General features: G+C 26.4%; 1 protein-coding gene and 1 non-coding gene across 4 annotated transcripts in view; both read left to right on the forward strand.

Moving 5' to 3' along the window:
* The first annotated feature begins 2,411 nt into the window (after window positions 1–2,411).
* LOC127279160 (neo-calmodulin-like) overlaps window positions 2,412–24,800 on the forward strand; it is a 74,165-nt gene continuing 51,776 nt past the window's right edge. Inside the window, exon 1 of one of the 3 annotated variants that reach the window (XM_051301354.1) lies at window positions 2,412–2,846. In XM_051301354.1, the coding sequence (XP_051157311.1) occupies window positions 2,808–2,846 (39 nt within the window). In that variant the 5' untranslated portion in view covers window positions 2,412–2,807. The remainder of the gene's footprint in view (window positions 2,847–24,800) is intronic. The other 2 variants (XM_051301355.1, XM_051301358.1) reach the window with 2 other exon arrangements.
* Window positions 15,664–15,794, forward strand: LOC127279315 (U11 spliceosomal RNA). The gene has a single exon (XR_007842623.1). It is a non-coding gene; the product is annotated as a U11 spliceosomal RNA (small nuclear RNA).

The following is a 24,800-nucleotide window of genomic DNA, read 5'->3' on the forward strand; positions in this document are numbered from 1 at the left end:
TTAATTATAATTTTAAAATGGACTGAATTTTATTTTATTATATTATTTTGTTACTTACTTATTTAATTTAATTATTTAATATTATAGGGTAAGTGCATCAATTACGGCGCGTTCAGAAAAAATAGCTGTTATATGTAATATAATTATTGCAAAATGATTTAATAAAATTATTTTTATCTTTTTTTGATACAATTAATAATAAAAACACATTTAAACAATTATTAATTTAATTATTTGAGATCATATTTTTTCCCTCGCTGTAATTGAAACATTTTTAAGATTTTCATTGGCTCGAATTAAGGTGGGCAAAGTATCTTCAAAATACACGTAATTTTGATCACCGTAATTGATACAAACGCGCCTTAATAGAAAATTACGGTATTAATTTTAATTTATCATACTTGTTTAAATAATCGATTTTTATAAAATTGAAATTTTTTTTGAATATCTAAATAACATAAGCTTTTAGTTTGATAAGTCTTAAATTGACTTTCTACAAAAGAAATGTCGAATTTTCTATTTCAAAGGTATTTTAACGCCGTAATTAGTGAATTTACCTTATTTCGCATCGAAAAGTTTAAAAACAATAAAATTTTTTATTGAAATATTAAAAAAAATATTCCAATTAAGAGAATTTCTTTATACTTAAAATAAAATATTAGTATGTATGAATTTAATTTTTTCAACTTATTATTCCTAATAATTTAAAATTTATGTAAGTAAACAATTTTTATTTTACAAAAACTTAAGTGAGAATTACAATTATTATGTTTAAATCTGAAAAATACGATTATATCAACAGGAGGCGATAATGATTATAATTCTTGTAAATTTAGTATATCAGTAGTACTAAACTGATTTAATCAGACGTAGATTTAAGAATCCATACATTTTTTATCAGTAGTACATAAAATTTTTGGTCAGATAATTTTAAACATTTTTTTAAAATTCATAATGAGTAGTACAAGGCACTTTTAGTCAGACGTAACGTTTTATTTGGAATTCTTGTAAATTTATTCAGAGTAGTAAAAAACACTTTTAGTCAGACATAAAGTTAAAACTTGTTATTTTAGTACACTTTGTTAATTACATCCTGTTAATTCAGTAGATCAAGAGTTTATTCTGTTTTCCAGTACACTCAGAGAAATGGTATATTTGTCTCCGAGCCTACTAACTTATTTATTTGTTGCAAATATATTTTATTTCATTGAAATAAAAAATTTATTTAAGCCAAAGAAAAATTTATTTCTGACAAACAATATTTTTATTAACGCCAAATAAATAAGTTAGTAGGCTCTGAGACAAATATACGTTTATTTAAATCAAATATATTTTATTTGGTTCAAATAAATCATTTCTCTGCGTGTAGTAAAACACACTATTAGTCCGTCAGAACGTTTAGCATTCGTGTAAATTTATTCTGCTTAGTAAAAAAGACTTTCAGTTGAACAATATACTTTTTTTCAATAAAGAAAAAGGAAATCAAAAGAATGTTAGATAAATCTTCTATCAATTCAACTTTTCCAAGAATAATCATTCAAGTTTTGCAGAAAGTATTCTTATCGACCATCAAAAACCTTCATATTTACCGGAAGTAGGTTATTCAGTTTAAGTAATAGTAATAGTTTAAAAATAAAAAATTCAATTTATGAAAAAATGTGCTGTACTTTTTTTGTGAGTATATTACATAAAAATCAGTAAGATCGTAAAAAAGAGATTGTGAAATCTGCTGGAAAATCTGTAACACACTGAAAGAATATTCTGTCACTTTTCTGCGTGCACTATCTTTAGAGATTGAAATAAAGTCGTTCAGAATGTTTCTTAAAGTTGTACGTGCAAAGAATTCTTATTAAACTTTTATTTCCGAAGAAAAATTGTTATAGGTAATCGTAATAATAAATTTTAGATTTTCCAATGACATTCAAAAGCATGACTTTCAAATTACAATGGAGTATTCTTTTTTTTTTTATTATTTTATTAATTGCTTCTTTTAATTTTATTGAGTAGCATTCTTTCTCTATATTCATGCCACAATTTATTTGATTAAATTAACCATTGCAATTGACTTTGAAAACTACAAGGTTAGTTGTCTCGTAAAATGACTGAATTTTCATTTGTCCTTTTTTTTCTTTTCTTGGAGGGAAAATTAATTTCTATATAATTTTTTTCAACTGAAATATTCCATATTAGCGTATCTAAAATAAAAAGTGAGGCTGTCAATATTCTTTTAATACACTACCATAGCTGTAATTATAAATTACACATATTTATTTTTAAATAAAAAATCTGTCCTTAGCTGAAATTCTTCTAAGGTGAAAAAAATGTACATGCGCACATACACGCATGTTCCCATGAAATGTACATGCGCAAAGTATGGGGTGGGTTTCTATGGTCTCTAGAAAACTGCAGACGCTCGACAACCGCGTCTACGTAGCTTTGCAGAGATATTTCTCTTTTTATCTTTAATCAAAATTTCGTTATAAATTTCCATAAAAATAATCATTTTTTTTTCAGGAATCTAATAGAATTTTTTCATAGTCAACATTTTATTTTTAAAAAAACAATTTTAAATTAAAATCCGAAACTTAAATCTCCTTGCTAAAGGAAAACCACCTGTAGTTAAGGACCACACATTTGAGAATTCAAAAACCATATCCGTCCGCTGTGTTCTTCTTTCCGTTTCCGGTCCCGGTTTTATTTTCAGTGTTGGATTCATATTTATATATGTAAAAGTAGAAACTTGCAAAATATAAAAAAAAAATTCTCCAGTCTGTATTTAAAAATATTCTGTCAGGATTACCACCAATATGAAGACGTCTTCTTTTTCTCTACGAGTGATGCGCCGGGTAAGTTTTTTATAAAGTAATTTTATTTTTATTTATTTATTTAATAATTTATTTTATTTTATATTATTAAAAATCTTTTAATTATTTCATTTTTAATTTTATGATTCAAAAATGTTCTCTCCTTTATTTCAAAATCATATACCTATTCTTAAAGTAAAATTAGCATAAGATTTGTATATATAAGTATCTATAGTATAGCTTTGAATTTAAACTTCAAACTGGGTTTCGTTTCATGAAATCCTTTGGGGTTTCATTAGCTTCAAGGACATTCAAAGTTGTAGAGGAAGACTTTAGTTGCTTCTAAACAATAATAACTTAGAAAAACTTTAATTTTCTATTTTTCATTATCGAAACAAATCTTCCAAGAGTTATTAATTTTTTGAAATTGAACAACCGAAATAAAAAATTTTAAGCATAATGCAAAATTTATTGAAAAATAACGTTGATTCTGTTATGCAGTTGATTATTATGCGATCCAAGTCATAAGTGACACACCCCATAATATTCTTACCAACAACCTGTTACCCGTATATCGAAATATATACTCAATATTCAGACAGAGTTGCAATATTTTTGATAAAACACGTATACTTTTTTTTAAGAATATTTGCATAAAATAAATTCCTCTTTCATCGAAAATTGATATCGATCCTTGTTGGTGTGTAAAGTAAAATAAATATTAGTGCAAAATGAGGAACATTTCTTAATACTATTATATTGATGTCTCTGTGACGAAAGTTCTAAAAAGAACTGTATATATAAAAGTGTTTTACGTAATTTGCAACGTAACCACAAAATTCAATATTTCAGATGAGTTGCAAAAATAGAGAGAAAATAATAATTATCTACAAAAGTGGTTTGATAAAGATTAGGTTTTTTAATCTTGAAAAATTTTCTTTCATCAGATTATAAAATTCTTTAAAAAAGGATATACCATAATTATAATTATGATTTTCTTTTTCAACTTTTTTTTTGAGAATAATTTAAACTTAAAATCAAAAAGTTACGTTGAAATAGTTAAACTTCAGCCTTCAATTTTCTCGGCAAATATATGTTCCTTTTGGGGTCGCCCTTAAAAGTTAAGCTTGGATTTACTCGATGGCTAATAAAGAGGCAGAAGAAATTTCGCTTGAGCCTCATATAGAATTTTGAGAAGATAAGAAAACATAATTTTTTTCTCCCTTTCATTTCTTTCACACAAGAAGTATTCACACATATTTTTTTTTTAGAAAAGTAAAGAATTGGATACTTGCAATATATTGATGAAAGGAAAATATATTCAAAGAAAGATATAAAGTTATATCCGCAGTGTCATATGTCAGAATTTCTTTTCATTCCTTTATCATGTAAAGATGAAGCAAATATTATACAGCCAAACATAATCCAATAAAAATGGGTTACAAATCTGTTTTTTAATACACAATTTAAAGTTTATCTCATATTGTCAAATTTAAATAAAAAATAGGAGAATTCATCCAATAATAATTGAGATTTATGTCAGAATTTAATTTATTAAAAAAAAGAGATTTTTAAATATTAGAAATAGAATCTAGAAAGGCAAGATGTAAAATTCGAAATTATTCTTCCCCTTAAAAGTCATAAATCAAGTTGTCTCACAAAATGATCAAGATTATTCAGATCACGTTTTCTTCGTCGACAATGCGTGCAATACTATTTTCCAAAATGCAGAAATTTTCTATACCTCAGAATTCACTTTTCAGAATCTATATATAAGAAACCATATATAGTAATTACATTATTATTATTATTAATATATGTACGTATAAAATTTATGAAAATAAATTATTATTTCGAAAATAGTGATACATAAAATTTATTTGTCCCATTGCATATAAAGAAAATTGATTCATGTAATAAATAAAATGAATCGGATTTCACAAAAGCTTTGAGTCTCTCCAAGGTATTGTGATAAAATCGAGAACGAAAATTAATTTCGATTTTATAACAATATATGTCAACATATTTTGTGGATGTTTCGTATAATCACAAATACAGTTAAAATATTCAATATAAATTTTCAGTCAAAAGCTAATGTTTCTAAAAGTTGTGAAATCGGATTATTTTCATAACGTTATAAAGTTGGGATATTATTTTCAATGAGTTATAAACTCATATAAAATGTACAACAACTTTTTATTATACTATACAAATATTATATAGTAAAAATTAACGACTTAGAATGAAAATATATTAGAAGGTTTTGTTCTTTAAGAATTATTCTGTATATAAGAGAAAAAGTAATAGAAAATAAAATAAAAAACCATTTGTGTAAAAAGAGATTTTTTAGTCTTTAGAAAAACGAATATATGTTCTTGAAAGTACGTATAGATTTTAACGAATCATAAAATTTATCGGCACTTTAAATGCTTTTTGCAGCTCTTTATAATAACTCACATATACTACAATTTAGAAATAATATTTTTAATTTTAATATTTAGAATTTATTTTTCTATTTAATTTTTTACTACATCGAGAAAAAAGATTTCTTTGATTCAAAAAAGACAAATTCTTTGACAAATTTTTCTTTGCTTCAAATAAAATTTATTTATTTCAAACAAATTATCTTTGATTCAAAAAAAATTATCTTCGTTTCAAAGAAATTTGTTATTTAATTCAAATAAATGTTTCTTTGACCCTATATCAATGTTAGAATTTTTTCCATTTAATGCACAAATTTCATTCATTCAAAGAAAATTTCTTTGAATCAAAGAAATTTTCTTTAAAACTAAGAAGCATTTTTTGTTTCAAAGAAAATTTTATTTTAAATGAAAGAAAACAATTCAAAGAAACTGGTTTCTTTAAATCAAAGAAATCCTTTCCGTGGGTGTAGATACTATAGATGCACAGTAGGATAGTATTCTCGAATTATAATAATAAATATAGAAAATGTTTTTTAACAGGCTTGACAATATATTTTTTTAAATTTTGTAACAACATGCTAGACAATTCCGACGTCATTTACTACAAACCGGTGATAAAGTTGTGTACAATTACTATTCCGTTGATCTCAGTGGGATAAAAGTAGAGATTGGATGTTTCCCAGTAGAAGAGTAATTTAATCTCGATGCTAGAGTTAAAATAGGATTTTTCGGTTTCGTCATAAAAAAAAGGAGAGAAATCTGGTGAAAATGGTAAAATCTAACAAAAGAAAATTGCAATCGCTATAGTTAAATATATATCACAATTATTGCTCTTAAAAATATCTATGAGAAAAATTTTATTCGAGCCAAATGAAATGTATTTGAATGAAATAAAAATATATTTATCACAGCTAAATATTTATTTATTTGAAAATTTTGTTATTAGGACAAATAAAATGTTTATTTAACACCAAAATAAATATTTATTTAACTCTAGAGATAAATATATATTTTTTCTCTAAGTGAAGTAAAATTTATTTGATCTTATTTTATTTCATTAACTCGTATTTTATTTTTTCAAAAGTATTTTTTTTTATTGCCTTCTTGGTGTATTTTACTTTATTTAGCAGTAGCTTGTTTATATCAGTCTACTAAAATAAATTCGTGATAGATTGGAGGTTCAAAAAATAAAGTGTCAAAGCAATAAAAAAAAAATACATTGATATATTAAAAGAATATTTTTATGGAAACCAACTTTTTTTACTTTTAATATTAAAAGGGAATTTTTTTCTTGACAAGAACGTCGATATGAATCATAAATTAACCCCTTTATTTTACTTTCGCGATATAGTTTTTTTTATAATGTTTGTAGATATGTATCTTCTTAATTCTTTTTCTAATACTATATTATTATTTTTCATTGAAATTATTTAATTTTAATATTTGTATCAAGTATTTCATTTTTCAAAAGTTTCTATGTTAGGTAATGTTGAATTGAAATGTCTTTCTTCTTTTCAACAAAAGACTACATTACATAAACGTTGAATAACATTTGCAGTATCTTTTGATTTTTAAAGTCACTGACTTTAAATGTTAAAAATATTTGTTGGTATAAAAAGTGACGTAACAATTTGAATTACTTAAATTTATTATACCTATTTATTTATATAAGGAAAAATAATTAAAATTGTTAGGTAAAAAGTGTTAAAATAGAATTTGAAATTCTCTTTAAGAATTCAATTTCAGTAGGGAATCAGTCTTCATTTATCACAATGTTTTTGAACATCCTTACTCACATATACAGAATATCGAGTTTTCATTGACAACTCTTCTTCACGTACACTTGCTATTTGGTTCTAATAAAAATGTATGTCCTTTTAAATTACTAAAGAATCTCAGCTTTTTATTTTATTTTATTTTTTTTTTGAAATATTATAAAAATAAATAAATAAAAACTATTTTTTTACTTTGAAAGTTGTAAATATTTTATAACTGTTATATTTTAACAATATAATAATTTTTATTTGATTAGTAAAACATAGAAATATTAGATATAAAAGTAGGTCACATTAAATATTTATTTATCTCCGAAAAATATTTTTTATTTATTTTTGTATTGACATTACTTTTCGAAATATCGTACTGTTTTGATAGATAATAAATGAAGGAAGTTTTTTATTCATTCTATTTTCTTTCAATAACAATTGTTGATTTAATTATCCATTACCTATAGGGAAATATAATTAATTGAGTAGAACAAGTCAGTGAAGAATAATGATACGAAAGTTTTTATTCTAATCAAATATAATGTATTTGAATTAAATATATTTAAACAAATGTATTTGTCTCAAAGAAAAATATAACTATTTTTTTTTTGTTTCAAATAAGAATTTTATTTGACGCACAAATAAATTTTATTTAGCTCTGAGATAAATATGCTGGGTGCACATACAAGAATTATTCGCACTATATCCACTATTCCAAATTTAAAAGCCAATAAAGTAGCTTTTGACACTTTTCCTTTTCCTTGTGATATATTCACTTATTTTAAAAAAGTGAAACTGTCAATGATTTAATGTTAAAAGTAGAGCACATGTTGTATGAACACCACATCGAATAAAATTTGTCACTTTTCAAAGTATTTTTTGTAAAAAAATTTTTCTTCATTTGAAAAGTAAATTTTATTTATATAGAAATATATAAATATTACATTTTTCAATTTTATCAAAAAAAGTAATTTCACATGAAAACTATTTACAAAATATAATTACAAATATAATTACCAATATAAAAAAATTTTAAAAATGAATATAAAAATTCATCTTTTCTTTATTATTTTTTATTGAGAAAACATTTCTCTATAAAATTACTTTTTAAACTTAAAGCGCGCAAAATATAAATTGCTTATTTAGATAGTAATTCACCATTTGAATCAGAGAAATAAAAAAATTGTCTGATGAAATACGAAAGAAAATTCTTTTAGCAAGGTCAATTATTCTCCATCTCATTACTTAGAAAGCGACAGAGAGACATTTTGAATAATTGTATCCTCTTTTCGCTAGAGATATAAATTCTTTGTACTCAAATTATATTTACTTTAAAATGCATAATTATATAGCTTCAGAAATTTAAAAGAAATTTTAAATCTTATATTTTAAATTAGAAACAAATGTACCTTATGCAGTAAATTATAAAAAATTCTAAGAATTATAAAAATGATTCGAGATTAATCTCTTTTGACAGGGTAAAGTGTGATCGATAATTTCCAGATTCACTTTTCCTTCGCATATGCTGCTAACATATTTCTGTGTGCGGAAAAATTCTCAAGTTTTTTAAAAAGTTTTTTTCAAACAATTCTTGTCTTTCTTCTTGTCTTTTTCAGCACTTTGTTCACTTTATTGTTCTTGAATACTTTACACGCGCAATCACTGTTATATGCTCACATTACTCTTTTGCAGGAAAATCTTTTTATAAATAAAAACAAGTTGTAAATTCAGATGTTCATTACATGAACCTTTTGCTTCCTCTTTACGATCGGCAAAAAAATTTGTTTCCTCGTGAAGAAAGCATTAACATTGAAATAAACATACAAAAATAATAAAATAATAATATAAACATTTGAGTACCTATAGATTTGAAATAAATTTAAAGAATTAATGGAAGATAAAAAATCAAAAATTTACATTTTACCTGAAATTTCTAAAAATTAATGAAAAATAATATGTAATTTATAATTATTTACAATTATATCGATTTGTTTCAATGCAAGGAACACAATTTTTTTTATATTTAAACTTGAATTTAAATAAATACAAATTTTTTTTTTCTTAACTTTCATTAATTTATTAAATTTACCTTAAATGTATACTTTATATATACCAATCGATTCATTTTCATGCAAGGAATACAATTATTTCATATATAAACTTCAATTTAAAAAATCACAAAATTTTATTGCCAAAATGTGAATTTTTGATTTTTTAACTTTCATTAATTCTTTAAATTTAAATTGAAACTATACCCGTGTAGAAATGTCCATAAGCTTCCCAACGTGATAATGGATTCCGACTAGAACCGCGCTAAAAAATCTAGCCTAGAAAAGTCGTACTCGAACCTGATTAGATTCTTGTGAGAAATTCAGACTAGAAATATCTGCTGAGATCCCGTTTGAATTCTAGAAAGGCCATTCAAACTAGCAAAATCTGATTAAGCCCTTACTAAATTCTAGTCAGAAATACCTCGAATTGGACTTAGATTATTTTTCGATGTTTTATTTATTTAAAATATGAATTTAATTATGTTCAATAAGGGACACAAATATTTTTAAAATGTTCGTTTTAGAAATAATAATAAAAAGAATAAATATTAATAATAATAAATTATAATAATAAAATTATTAAATAAATTAAATTTATTATTAAATAACACCGAGTGATAGAATCAAAATAATATTATTAATAAATTACATTATTATATATAGTTTCACTTTTTATTTAATTTAAAAATAATATTTAAATTTAAATCGAAAATATCAAAATCGATGTATCGAAGTTTTCAATATATCGATGTTCCATCGTCGAGAATGATGACATGAATGGTGCAAGTGCACATGTCATTTTGTGTGAACCTGAATTTTATTGTTCTTTTGTTAATTAATAATGAAAAATAATCACTCATCTTCTTTATCAGAAGGTAAATATTAACATAATATTATCAATTTAAGAATATTTAATATTAAGCCAATAAACACATTTAAACTTTTCACAGTGCATTAGAAGCAGACAACACGATTTAATTCTACATTTTCCCACCGAGGTCGCGCTGAATCGTCGACTACCGGAAAACTCGAGATAGGTATTGCCGTATTCTGGGGCCAAGTTTTCTTTACATTTGCATGTCCGTTAAGTCTCCTTATACTACTTCGTGGTAAAAAATATATTGATTGGTTTTCTAACCTCAAATTTTGTCTTTATGTTAATATCATTATTGCAAATTTTTAATTTTTACTATGATTATTCCAATTTCTTCAGGTAATATTATGATTTCTAACTTTTTTATTTATAATTCTGGTTAAAATTTGTATTAGTACTGTTTGGAGGTTAGGAAGTTCAATAAAACTTCACGGTTATAATGAATAGCATAACGGGCGTTTTTAACTCTACAATTTCAAAAACACACACGGAAGAAAGGACGTTGGATCTTTATATAAATATGTTTTTTGGATTTATTAAATATTTATTAATTTTATTATATTAATTTTTATTTAATAATAATCGATTAAAGGGAGCTAATAGGTTTCTAGTGAGAACCCTTTACTTCTGGTAGGGAAATCGCAGGGATATCCCTGCTAGATCCCTACCAACATTCATCGCTGGCGTCGATCGTGACGAAAAATGCGGGGCCCCGCCTACACTGAAAAAGTCTTAAGCAATCAGCAGTTCCAACAGTGGAAATGCAGTAGCTCTTTGCTTTGGAGTGTCTGGAGCATGATTTTGAGCAACCTCTATGCTAAATGTTGGGCGAGCAGATGTTCCACGTTATTGTTACCAAGATTTGGTGATGCTGCAGCATCAGACTTGGGCACTCAGAGCACCCAAGATGGGAAACAGTTAGCCCCACAATGAAGTTGTGCAGAATCTCTTTATTTGGTGCTTCTCATACATGTGTTGGGAATTCTAAACGCCCAAGACTTTTTCAGTGTAGAGTTTCCCTTCCGGAACCCATCTGGCAAAAGGGACGCACAGCGAGGTCCCTATTAAAATTTAACTCAAATTTCTGCACGGGTACTTTATATATACCAATCGATTTGTCTTGACGTAAGGAATACGATTTTATTAGATATAACCTTAAATTTTTCTATTTATAGTATATTACGATACTAGGCCAGAAAGTTGGATTTCCTGGCGGGCGTGAAATATAAGGCCGAGGCGAAGCCGAGGCCTTATATCACGCTCAGCAGGGCATCAAACTTTTTGGCCGTGTGTCGTATACAATTTTTCTTTATCCCCACTCGAAAGTACGTTTAATAATTATTATTTTTTAATAAAATGGCATTAACCATGTGTCTACTGCTGTGGCTCGCGTCAGCGCGCCCTCCCGGCCACGTAGCGAAGCTTGTAGCAGAAGGCTTAGTTACAGATGACAGGTAGCCCGCCCGACTTTTGCAAAACCGAGGCGAAGCCGAGGTTTTGCTGGTCGGGGCGGGCGTCAAAATTATATGAAAAATATAAATAAAACGCACAAAAATCCAATGCACGAATAATAATTTGGCATATGGAATTTAGTTTATTAACCATAAGGCATCTAATCACCTGTGTTGTGTCTTTGTGTATATATAGTTAACCTTTGAAAATTTTTGTTTACTTTATAATAGTGGATGAAAGTGAAAGATTTTCAGTTTAGACATTTAAAAAGAAGGAGAAAGTACAATAACACTTACACAAGTACATCTTATTTATACATGATTTGTCACTTTTTTTTAACTTAGGTTGCTTATTTTTGTGGTTATTTACCGCACTTGACACAAAACAGGCCATGAAATAAGCGTTGCTATGTGGTTGCTATGCCATCAAGCCTTTAAAGTCTCGTAGCCAATCAGAGCGCACGTTGTTTCTGGCCGGCCACAAAAGCCGTTCTTCCCTGAACGATTACCGACAGGGAAGTCCGTACTTTCGGGTAGGGGATACAGAAAAAAATTTTTTCGATTAAAAAAAAATTTTTGAAAAAAGACGATGAAATTTTTTTTTTGGGGTATTTTTTAAAATCCTTTGGTCAGATTTAAGATATTAATATGATAAATGAGCCTACCAAATTTTATCTAAATCGATTAAAACCTGTTAAAGTTATCGTCTAAACAAAAAAGGGATCCACACATACATACATCCGGACAATTGATCAGGATCTCATATAACATGTTTCTATATAGAAAAAAATTTGTTTCCGCCACTTTGAAAATTTTTATAAACGAAAGGACTACAAAGCTTCCTCCACGAGGAAGCAAAATTAATATAAAAGTAAGAGTGCTTGTAGAACATGAAAACTTGAAAATATATTTAAAATTTAAATTTACCTAAATCAATGAAAATTTGAGAAGCATTTCTCATTTGATTGTATAAACAGGGGATCACTGATTAATTATTGATGCAATTTAATGGACTGAGAATAATTCTTATATCGATTGGTAACGCCTCCACTATTAGAACTCCTATTAACCTAAATAGAAACAATAATTATTCCCATTCGATGTAGGTGATCAAACAACAATTGCAACTTGAATATATTCTCTTGGTTGAGAGGAATAATACATATATATATTCTGAAAGGGTATTATTAATCAGAATTGCCAATTCATTAGCGGCTATAACGCAACAAAAGTCATCGCAAAAGCTTATCTAGAGAAACAAATGCAATAAAAAACTAAAACTATTACTCTAGTAATTCTTTGTAAATTCATAATTAACATTTAATAGATTATACTTTGTTAATTAAAACGTAGAAATAGGAAAACTGTTTTTGCTCGTTACTTTTTTTTTCCTGGAAAAAGCAAATTTACAAATGAAAAGTTTTTTAATTTTTAATTTAATAATTAGTTACGATTAGAAAAAAATAATAATACTCAAACAGTAGTTTTGAAAAGTCAATGTTGCTGTTGGTAAAGTTTCTGTTTAAAAGTGCGAATAAACTTTTTGGAAAATGGATAAATTTCTGTTTGAATAGCATTCTTGCATTTGAGTGAGTAATTTGTCTGGTTTATTCTTGCGCAGAAAAGCTTGCATTTTTCATTATACCCAGTTTCTGTATATCAACAATTCTATATTTACCACCATATGAAAATGAAAGCTTTGATCTTATTATTAAGTAACCACCCTAACGATTTTATAAGACAGCCTTATACTATTAATAAACTCACTTTGTGCAACTGTACATATGAATGTACCTGTTGCTTTCAGTCTTTTTCCCACATTACTTTATCATTCACACCGCGCAAAATTATTAGATTCTCATAAAAAATTTAAAAGTAATAAAAATAAATATTACTACTCTAAATATTTATATATAAAATGAGAGTAGATATTTTACATAAAATGTATATTTTGATCATGCAGGGAGAGAAGCAATCGCAATATCCAATTTAAATGATAATCTTCAGTATATCTCACATATACAGGCATCGACACGATTAAATTATCCTTTCTGACCAACCATCCAATTCCGAAAAAACGTATTCCTAGTTTTTTTTTTTTTTTTTTTTAATAAAAAAATGAAATTTCTCATTATTAAAATTGAATTGCTAAGGAAAATAAATATCTCAGTTTTTTTAAAATAAAATGTTTAGGTATACTTTGAATGAAAAATATTAAAAATAAAAGAAATGTAACTTTCGAACAGGGTTTCTGGAATCATAAACTCGTATCTCGAAATAAAATCTGAGTAAGGCATAATTCAACACATAAATTCTGTTTTTAGAATTGAAAGACATATATATTATTCCATAAAAAGATCGCGATAACTTGTATGAAAATGAAGAAAGAGAATAAAACAAAGAAAAAAAAGTTAAAGAAGTCTGCGTTTATGAAAATGAAAAAAGCGCCTATAAAAATAAATAAGAAAAATATTATCTAGAAACCCTAATAAAAGTAAATCATTTCTTTTCTATTTTTTTCACAATATGTTGTACTTTTGTATTTTTTAGAGAAATATAAAATTCAGTAAAACTTACTTTTCTCATAGAATGAGATCGAAAAAGTATATAAATGGATAAAGGACATGGAATGAATAAAATAGAAGGAATTTCGAACTTTGTTTTGAGAAAATCGAATACATACTAACACTCCCGGAAAAATTTAAATTCAATTAACGTGCAAAGAGGGGTAATATAGATAAAGGAAATTTCTTGTTAGCTGAAAATTACTGTATTATAAAGTTTTGATAATTAAACTTTTCATGAATCTTGTTTTGAAATAATAACGTGAAGATTACTTTTCGAATCTTAATAAAAAAAATAAAAATTACGTTCATATGATTTCTTGACTTTCAAAAAGAGAATTACGTCACATTAAGCATTTAATTTCGAATGTTTAGCTTTTAAGACATAATATTAAAGGTTTCGTATGAATTTCATGAGTTATAAAAGCAGGATCTATTCCTCGTTATATAGCGGCCAATCATATGATCCCTTGTAAGTTATTGAGGTCACGTTGTGATCTTGGAAGCGATCGAGTGTACAAGAAAATCGTCACGAAACCAATCTAGATTAATAAGCCCTACACTCGAGAAAATAACATAACTTTTGTTCAGTTAACGCCAATATCACGTTAAAACTGACTGGCTTCACGTTCAATTCTGTCAAGTTCTATTTTCCCAGACTTCAGTTGCCTTCAGTGCAATAAAAAGCGAGCAATACAATTTTCACTTAAAATACTTTTATTACTTTTATTTCTTTTAACGTGACAACATCTCACTCCGCAGAGCTTAGTAAGTCATTTTCAAAAAGTTAGCTATATATATTCCAATTTAAATCTCTCAAACTATATTTTAATTTCAAGTTTTCTTTATTATTTCTGTTTTTTAATTCCCTTCTTTTGTTCTAACTGTTTCATTTAAATAATTTCTTTGGATATTTTTTTAAATCAGAGAAATCTTTTCTTCAAATGAAAAAAATATTTCTTCAACAAAGAAACAACAAAAAAATATTTTGTGTTTGCAACAAAATTGTTTAGTTAGTCAATCTCGGTTCTTGTAACGAAATTTTGGTTGACTGAAACCTGTAGAGTTAAATTTCAACCAAACATTTGGTTATAGGCCAACAAAATTTTTTTGGTTCAACATTTTTAAATTCCAATCAAAATTTGGTAACAACAACCAAATAATTTAATTCGCTCTCAACTCGTACCTTAAGAGAACAATTAGTTTAAATCTTTCACAAAGATGGGTAGTCCAGTTGTCAGAGCTCCCGACTCGCAGTTTAAAAAAAACCGAGGTTCGATTCCAGGAGATGTGATTTTTCAAAGTCCACAAATAAATAAAAAGATAAAATGAAAAGAAATATAAGGTAGAATAAAATTTTTAATTGGTTTGGTCAACAAATTTTGTTGAGCTGACCAAACATTTTTGTTATGCCAACAAAAAACTCTTCAACTAAATTTTTTTGGTTGACTCAAAAAAATAGTTTGGTTGCTTAAATAACAACAAAATTTTTTTGTTGGCCCAACAAAATTTTGTTGCACTGACTAAACATTTTTCTTAATGTATATATTTGTTTAACGAAGAAAATTTCTTTCGAAGAAATATTTTCTTTTAAATTTCAATTATCCCGCGTTGAAATTTGAATTCAATAAAGCTTATAAAAGGTACTGACAGATGGCTACAAAAATAATTCCCACAGTTGAGACGGATCTCTCATCTAATATAAGAGCGGCTGTGCGACTGTTTAGTTCAAAAAGGGTACTCGCTGCTTCAATAGCGCGTCGATTCAAACTGTTTCGGCGGGGTATGGCTATCAAGACATACCCAGTACATAATTTTTGAAATTAGAGGCTGTTGGCTGCCACTTTGCACCGACGCCTCTGCCAAATATTCGAAAAACAAGTTGTAAATTCAGATGTTCATTACATGAACATTTTGCTTCCTCTTTACGATCAGCAAAAAAATTTGCTTCCTCGTAGAGAAAGCATTAACATTGAAATAAACATACAAAAATAATATAATCATATAAACATTTGAGTACCTATACATTTGACTTAAATTAAAAGAATTAATGGAAGTTAAAAAACCAAAAATTCACATTTTACCTGAAATTTCTAAAAATTAATGAAAAATAATAATAATAATAATAATAATAATAATAATAATAATAATAATAATAATAATTAATAATAATAATAATATAATTAATTACAATTATATCGATTTGTTTCAATGCAAGGAACACAATTTTTTTATATTCAAACTTGAATTTAGATAAATACAAATTTTTTTTTTCTTAACTTTCATTAATTTATTAAATTTACTTCAAATGTAAACTGTATGTATACCAATTGATTCGTTTTCATGCAAGGAATACAATTATTTCCTCTATAAACTTAAATTTAAATAATCACAAAATTTTATAGCCAAAATGTGAATTTTTGATTTTTTAACTTTCATTAAGTCTTTAAATTTTAAATTAAAACTATACTTTATATATACTGATCGATTTGTCTTGACGTAAGGAATACGATTTTATTATATATAACCTTAAATGTTTCTATTTAAAAATTTTTTCGATTAAAAAGAATTTTTGGAAAAAAGACGATAAAATTTTTTTTTTGGGTATTTTTTAAAATCCTATGGTCAGTTTTCAGATATTAATATGATAAATAAGCCTACTCTCTAAATCTGAATCAGTAGAAATTTTACTAATTCAATCAGCACTTTTCCTGAAATTTCAGTTATTTTTTGAAATTTACTAATATAATTAGTGAATATGCATAAGCAATAGAAAATAACTTATGTAAATCAGTAATTTGTATATAACATAACCTTTAAAATTAACTATTAAATCAGTACTCTCTTAATTTGAATCAGTGAAATTTCACTGGTGAAATAGCTAGAAGTCGGTTACTGAATCATTTAGTGAAATTTTCACTGAAAATCAGTCATATATCACTGATTTCCAGTGAAAATTTTACTAAATGAATCAGTCAATCTGTTTTACCCATTACCGATAATACAGATTGACTGATTCATATAGTGAAATTTTCACTGGAAATCAGTGATATATGACTGATTTTCAGTGAAAATTTCACTAAATGATTCAGTAACCGACTTCTAGCTATTTCACCAGTGAAATTTCACTGATTCAAATTAAGAGAGTAGATTTTGTGGCCGCCGCCATATATTTATATTACTGATTCAATCAGTAATTGATATATTACTAATTGAATCAGTAAATTTCTACTAATTGTCAGTTGCTCAATTCTCGCTATGGCAATTAGTAGATTTCTACTGCTAATCAGTAAAATATCACTGATTCAGATTTATAGAGTACCAAATTTTATCTAAATCCATTAAAACCTGTTAAAGTTATCTTCTAAACAAAAAAGGGATCCACACACACACATACATACATAAATCCGGACAATTGATCAGGATCTCATATAACATGTTTCTATATAGAAAAAAATTTGTTTCCGCCACTTTGAAAATTTTTATAAACGAAAGGACTACAAAGCTTCCTACACAAGGAAGCAAAAAACAAATATTGAAAATAAATTTTTTATATAATTCTAATAGATAATTTTTAATTAAAAACATTTTTGTTTTGAAATTTCCTTCAAGGGAAAACAATTTAAAAGTCGCTCATATATAGTTTGGAAATTCAAGATATAAAATAAGAAAATTTTCACGATATTGGAAAATAGGAAAACGATTCCACAGGTGAAAACGATATTGATTTTATTTCTTTTGTCCGCATTTTATTTTTATTTCCAAAGAAATTATAATTTATATTTTTCTTCGTTTGAAAATAAGATAGAAGTAGATGTTGAAACCTTGAAACCCTTGGCATTTTTAGCGCGGAATAATTGAATATAGAAAACCCAAGACAGTTGAGGAAAATGTACTTCGCGAAAAACCCATGGCGTTTCAAACGGAAGAGTTCTAGAATCTTGTTGACCTCTGACATTACCTGCCCTAGATAGCTGACCTAGATCACACACCATGACACACACCATATTCTCACAATTTCAAAATGATTATTATAGAATCGAGAAATGTGTGTTTTGTGGTGATACCTAATGATCACCTATTTATTTCCATTCCGCGGAGTTCACACCATTCAAAACAATTTTGAACAATTGGATTTTGCATATAAACGAAAATTTACCACACAGCTTCCAATCCAATGATGCACGTAAAATTTATTCATCTACATGTAGATAAATATTGAATTCATTTGACAACTCTTGTTTTTGACTTTACAATTTCCAAATAGCAAATAAAAAACTAGAATATAACTAATGTAATTAATTACAACTTTTTTCTTGGCAAGAATGATAAATTTTTGTTGTTAATGTGACACATAATTAAAAGAATTAATTAAACTAAAGTTATGTCTACGAAACTCTAGCGCATTATTATCATTTTACGAAAACCGTCCTAATTACAAGAAAAAAAAATATTAATAATAGTACCTATAAAAAATGTTTTAATTTTTAAGTTAATCCATCCAAAAACTTTATAATAATTATATTTTACATTTTAAATAATTCGCCTGAATGTTATAAAAATGGTTTCACAGAGTTCAACAATTAGATTAAAATGTGAAGTAGAGTAAACAGTGTCGTTCAAATACAAAAGATTGTAGATGTGTGATTGTGTGTAGCCTTGGAGAGAAGAATTGTGGACCCGATAAATATCAAACAAATTTTTTTTTTATCATGCTTTTTTATTTTTATCACATTTTCTAAATATTTCCTATTTATTCAATTTGAATTTTTTACAAGAATTAAAATAATTTGCGACTTTATTATGAACCATCTCTTATATATGTCTGACTCAATATTTGGTTTCACTACTGCGTTTCCTTCCAAGGTAGATGTGCGCGACATCAGAAACCTTCTTCCCACGCATGTAGATTTATAGTCAAGGATATAATATACCTTTGATCATGTTTTTCAATTCCTTTATTGTATATCTGATTCTGACCTTCGTTTTTTCTTTTCTTTCTGAGCCCGTCAAAGTAGTTATTAATATAGATGATCTTAAAATACTCATTAAAGCTTTTTAAAAAAACTCCTCTCCCTCAAAGTAATTTAAACATTACTTCTTCTTTATTCTATATTAACCGTATTAATTTAAAAAACTCTGATATTTAATATTTAAATTTTTTTCTTTTTTTATCATCATTTAATAAAATGAAAATGATTACAAAAAACAAAAGGCTTTATTCTTTTTAGCTATTTTCACACTAAATTAATCCCGAGTAGAAATTGACCTATCAGGGCCCTAGTAGGGAATGAAACGCCACACCAGAAAATGTGGATTTCCTAATCAGGCACGGCGTTGCATTCCCTAATATGGCAGCCTGATCCGTACTCGATCTGGGCCCTGGCAAAATTTCTACACGGGATATGAAAAAAAATATATATATATATAACTAAACGGACAAAAATGGAATTTTAGACTTTTGAAAATCATGAAAATAGAAAGTAGAGTGAGAATAGGAGTCTATAGATTTAAAAACTAGGCGAAGGGATTTATTGCACCTTTGTCTTTTTTATTGGATCGACATGTTCGAGGAAGCTTGAAAATTTTTTCGCATGATTAACCACACTAGTTTCTATGGTGACCCACAACTGATGCTCATCGTATATATCGCCAAGGAGCGTCAATTGTGCTCAGGGAATACTAAAACAGAAATTCTCACGCAGGCTTTAAGTATAATAATAAAGCTAAGAACTCTGAATCCCGCATCAATTTTCAAGAAACTTATTCTTCAAAAGCGCCCTCGAGAATCCTACGATATTAAACAAACTGCAAATTAGTACCTCGAGAAATTATATTTCTTTCTTTCTTTTTTTTTAATCAGAAGTAAACATTTATACTTAATTAATTTTTAATAAATTTTCACAATAAAATAAAACATTTTTTTTCAATACTTTATTGATTTGATTTGACAATTTACAACCTTCAAAGTTATCCGCGATAATATCTTTATAAATTCTTATCATATTTTTAAATGCTGCGCACAATCGTAATATATTGAAGAAGTAATAAAATTTCAAACGAGATTGTTATTGCAAAGGAAAATTATGTTTATGAAAACAACTGTTAAATTTCTCATTAAATTTATAATTTATATTTCATTGTATTAAACAGAAAAAAATTATTAATTAGTTACTACAAAATTGTCACAGATTCGATGTCATTATTGATATAAAATAAAGTTTACAATATATATTAATGTATACATTGTTTATCTGTAATTGTATATCTTTTATACACACAATAAATTTTAATATTGCTATTAATATGTTGTTTAATGACACATAATAAAACATTAAAATTTGATAAACTTGAATTAATTTAGTTATTTTTTTCTACTCAATAATATTAATGACTTAAAATATAATAATAATAATAATAATAATAATAATAATAATAATAATAATAATAATTACTTAATAAATCATACATCATTAAATGCAGATGAAGAAAAATTTAAACTTTTACCGACACACGGGTACTGGTAAAACAGAACTATTATCAACAGATGTTTACTCTTGTAGAATACTCTATTGGTAAAGCAGAAATTTCTTTTGTAAAATAATCACCAGTTGATACGTTACCATCTCTTGAATAACATAAGATTTTTAAGTTTATTCTTCATCTGAAGATAAAAATTGTTATTATGTTTTTAATTTCATTTAATAAAATAATTTCATTATGTTTAAAATACTCAAAAAATGCAAATTTCATTGTAAATTCAAAACATTTATTAAAAGACAACAAATTTATTTTCTTTTAATGATATTTTTATTTTGAGGTGAATTTTAATGTTTTTTAATAAAAATAAATTTTAAGCATTATTTTCAAAATAATGTTAAAGTTGAAATAATTTTAAAAATCTTCACAAAACTATAGTTTATTTATTTATAATATTATTATTTATAAATTAAATTCAAATTTTTTTAATTAAGGGCTGTTCACAAAATACGTAACACTTTTTTTGAGAAATTTTAACCCCCCCTCACCCCATGTAACGCTCAGTTAATACATTAGCGCCATTTTTTTGGCTATCCGTAACAAATTACTTGACCCCCCTCCCCCTGATGGGGGTCAAGGGGAGCTTACGTATTTTGTGAACTTATATAAAACAATTTATTAGTGAATTAGGGTACTTTAATTTAAAAATTGATTTTTATAGAAAAACATTGCACGAAATTCAAAACATTTTCTATATTTTTTGTTCTTATGACTATTTTATTTTATATGAATTTTAAAATTCAATATAAGTTTATAAATAATTTTTTTTAAATTTACATTAAAGGAGAAATTTGACAAGTATTTCTAAGTTTGAACAAACCAGTCTGACCATTCGTGGGTCTATACTACTCAATCACTGACTCTGTGGCATGTAGAAAACTTTCAGTAGAGGAAACCACTGACCTCAAGCCTATTAAATTGCAACTGAGGTTTGAATCGTATTAATTTCCTCTACGTGTATTTTTTCATTTTTCAATTCGATTTTTTTTCTCCGAATAAAATGAAGCTCATATACTTTTTTTTCCCTTGACATGTTACATTTTACGAACACGATCAGATATCTTAATATATAAAGTATTTTATGTGTTTCACATATAAATCTAGAATTTTTTTATGCCCTGAAACTCGAAATCGAAACATAAATAAATATAAACTATTTGCAATATAAAAACATTTTACAAAGGATATTTAAGTTTAATTTTTTTTTTTAATCAAAAAAAAATAGTTGCACAAGATTTTATATTAAAAATATTTACAGAAATTATTTTTAAGAGACCATTATCTATTGTCTTTGAAAAAGAATTTAAAAGATAAAATCCTTTCGTTTCTCTTTGTTTCTTCTTTATTTTACATTCGCTTCTATTTAGAGATGAATTTAAAAATAGCTTTTTATACTCTTATCAAAACTACAATTTTATCTTTTTAGATACTTTACTGACTTTCTTTCTTGGCCTCAAAATCTTTATAAAGCTCATTTTTTCTAACTTTTCTTAAGTTTTACATAAGATAAAGAGAAGAAAAAAAATTTTTTATTATGAAAGTACTACTCCTTCATATTTCAAAATTCTTTTGTTAAGAAATAATGATTTTAAAAAATAGCTAGTAATTACTATAAATTTGCTGAATTTATATAGATGGAAAAATGGTGAAAATAACTTTGAGTGAAGTTTACACAACCACTAATACTAAGCTATTGTAACCCCACCAGTTACATTTACTGTCCTTTATCCAACCTGTCGGCCACATTAAGTTTGAGAGCAAGTGGAACGTTAACTATATAGGTGGGACATGTTCCTTCATCAGCAGTAGTTTGATTTCATGATGTTTCAGCTTATAACTTTCTATAAAGTCATTTAAGTTACAGAAATATAATATTTTAGTTAAAAAAGTATAAAATTTTATACAATAAACAAACTCTCGTGTAAAATTAAACATTTCTAATAAGCAATTTTTTGGAGCGCATGATTATGTCATAAAAATCATTAGGGTCAGTTGGGGTAAATGGGGACAAAATCGCTATTTTTCACAAATTACGTAAGTTTCTTTCTTTAAAAGGTAATATTTGCGGTTTTTTTTTGTTTTGTTATTTACGTTCCTAGGATTAATTTTATGCAGCAGAAAAAAATTTAGATAAGCTTTAAACTCATGAAACTGACTGTCCCCATTTACCCCAAAATTTAGAAAATTTCATAAAATTCGGGGTAAATGGGGACAGCATAATTTCTAAGAAAGTTTTAAGAAAAAAGTTTCCTTAAGTATATTACTGTATTAAGGGATGAAAAAACTTGAAAAAAATTTGTAGTACACTGAGAAAAAGAATTTAGTGTTTGCAACAAAATTGTTTGGTTAGGCAATTTTGGTTCTTGTAACCAAATTTTGGTTGACTGAAACAAAGTCGTAGAGTTATCTCAACCAAACATTTGGTTAGGCCAAGAAAATTATTTGGTTGAACATTTTTAAATTCCAACCAAAATTTGGTTACGAGAACAAAATTATTTGGTTACGACATCAAAATTATTTGGTTAACACAACAAAATAGTTTGGTCTAAAAAACCAAATGATCATTTGTTGTCCTAACCAAAGTTTGGTTGCGACAACCAAATAATTTGATTCGCTCTCAGCTTAAGAGAACAGTTAGTTTAAATCTCTCACAAGGATGGGTAGTCCAGTGGTTAGAGCTCCCAACCTTCAGTTTTAAAACAGAGGTTCGATCCCAGGCGGAGATGAGATTTTTCAAAATCCACAAATATTTCAATTGGATAAATATAAATTCAATGTTAATTTGTTAATAAATAAATAATGAAATAAATAAAAGAGAAAACAGAAAAGGCAGAATAAAATTTTTAATTTAAAAAAAAAACTGTTTGTTTGATCAACCAAACATTTTTGTTGACCTAACAAAAAAAATTTGGTTGAGCTAACCAAACATTTTTGTTATGCCAACAGTAAACACTCAACCAAATTTTTTGGTTGCTTAAATACCAACAAAATTTTTTTGTTGGCCCAACCAAATTTTGGTTGCTCTAACTAAACATTTTTCTCTGTGTAGATATATAATAGTTGAACCAATTGAAATTTTTTTATTTTTTTTTATTTCAGTATTTTGTCTCGGATTTCAAAGAAAACAGACTTAAAAATCATACCAAATTTTTTTCTTTTTCCTTATGACTCCCATAACAGAAATTCACTTGAATTTTCGATTTTTGTTAATTTGGTTAATAATGACAATCTGTCCCCATTTACCCTGAGTTTTCAAATTTTTGGGGTAAATAGGGACAGCTTGTCATTATTAACCAAATTAACAAAAATCAAAAATTCAAGTGAATTTCTGTTATGGGAGTCATAAGGAATAAGAAAAAAATTTGGTATGATTTTTAAGTCTGTTTTCTTTAAAATGCTCGACAAAATACTGAAACAGTTTGACTTTGATTTTCAAGTTTTTATGCATTGAGCGATAACTTTTTTTATCTTGCTGCCAATTGTCAAGATAAAAGCTTGGCAATACTCAAAACCTCTTGCAGGTGATCTGAGGTTAAAATATTGACGTTGAACTTAATTTTAAAACTATAAATTAAGCTCCAGAACCTCTTGTCCCCATTTACCCCCTGTCCCCATGTACCCCAACTGACCCTAATTAGAATTTTCATTTTCAACCATTTTATTAGATATAATTATTTATTAGGCAAATTTTCATTTTTCGAATAAACATTTGACAGAATTTCTTTTTGAACAAATTTTTACTTTACAGAATTCTTATGTATAGAATTTTCATTGTACAGAATTCTTAAAGCACGGAATTTTTATTTATCCGAAATTGCAAATGGCCAAACAAACAATCGATTTCGGCGCGATTTGTAAAATCCACCAATTACGATTTTCTTGACAACTTTTGATTGGTGAATTTTAAACATCGTGCCAAAATTTTTCTAAACGATTGTTTGTTTGGCCATTTGCAATTTCGGAGAAATAAAAATTCGGCTTTTTAAGAATTCTGTACAATAAAAATTTGATTCATAAAAATTCTATTAAGTAAAAATTTTTTTAAAAAGAAATTCTGTCAAATGTTAATTCGAAAAATAATTATATCTAATTAAAATTCTTTAAAATGAAAATTTTAACTAATGATTTTTATGGGATAATCATGCGCCCCAATTTTTTTTTTACAAACTATTTGATTATTAATTTTTTTGTTTTTTACTTTACGATATTTAACGTTAAAATGGTGTTGCGGCTTCATTGAAAGTGTTCAGCTAGGAATAGGGGAAGAAGGGAAACTGAGCAAAAGGAAAAGTTCAATCAATGTAGCTTCCAACAACTGTCAATCGTA

This window comes from Leptopilina boulardi, unplaced genomic scaffold (genome assembly GCF_019393585.1).
Source record: "Leptopilina boulardi isolate dan_hultmark-lab unplaced genomic scaffold, ZJU_Lbou_2.1 LbouV2_214, whole genome shotgun sequence".
NCBI classification, from domain to species: domain Eukaryota; kingdom Metazoa; phylum Arthropoda; class Insecta; order Hymenoptera; family Figitidae; genus Leptopilina; species Leptopilina boulardi.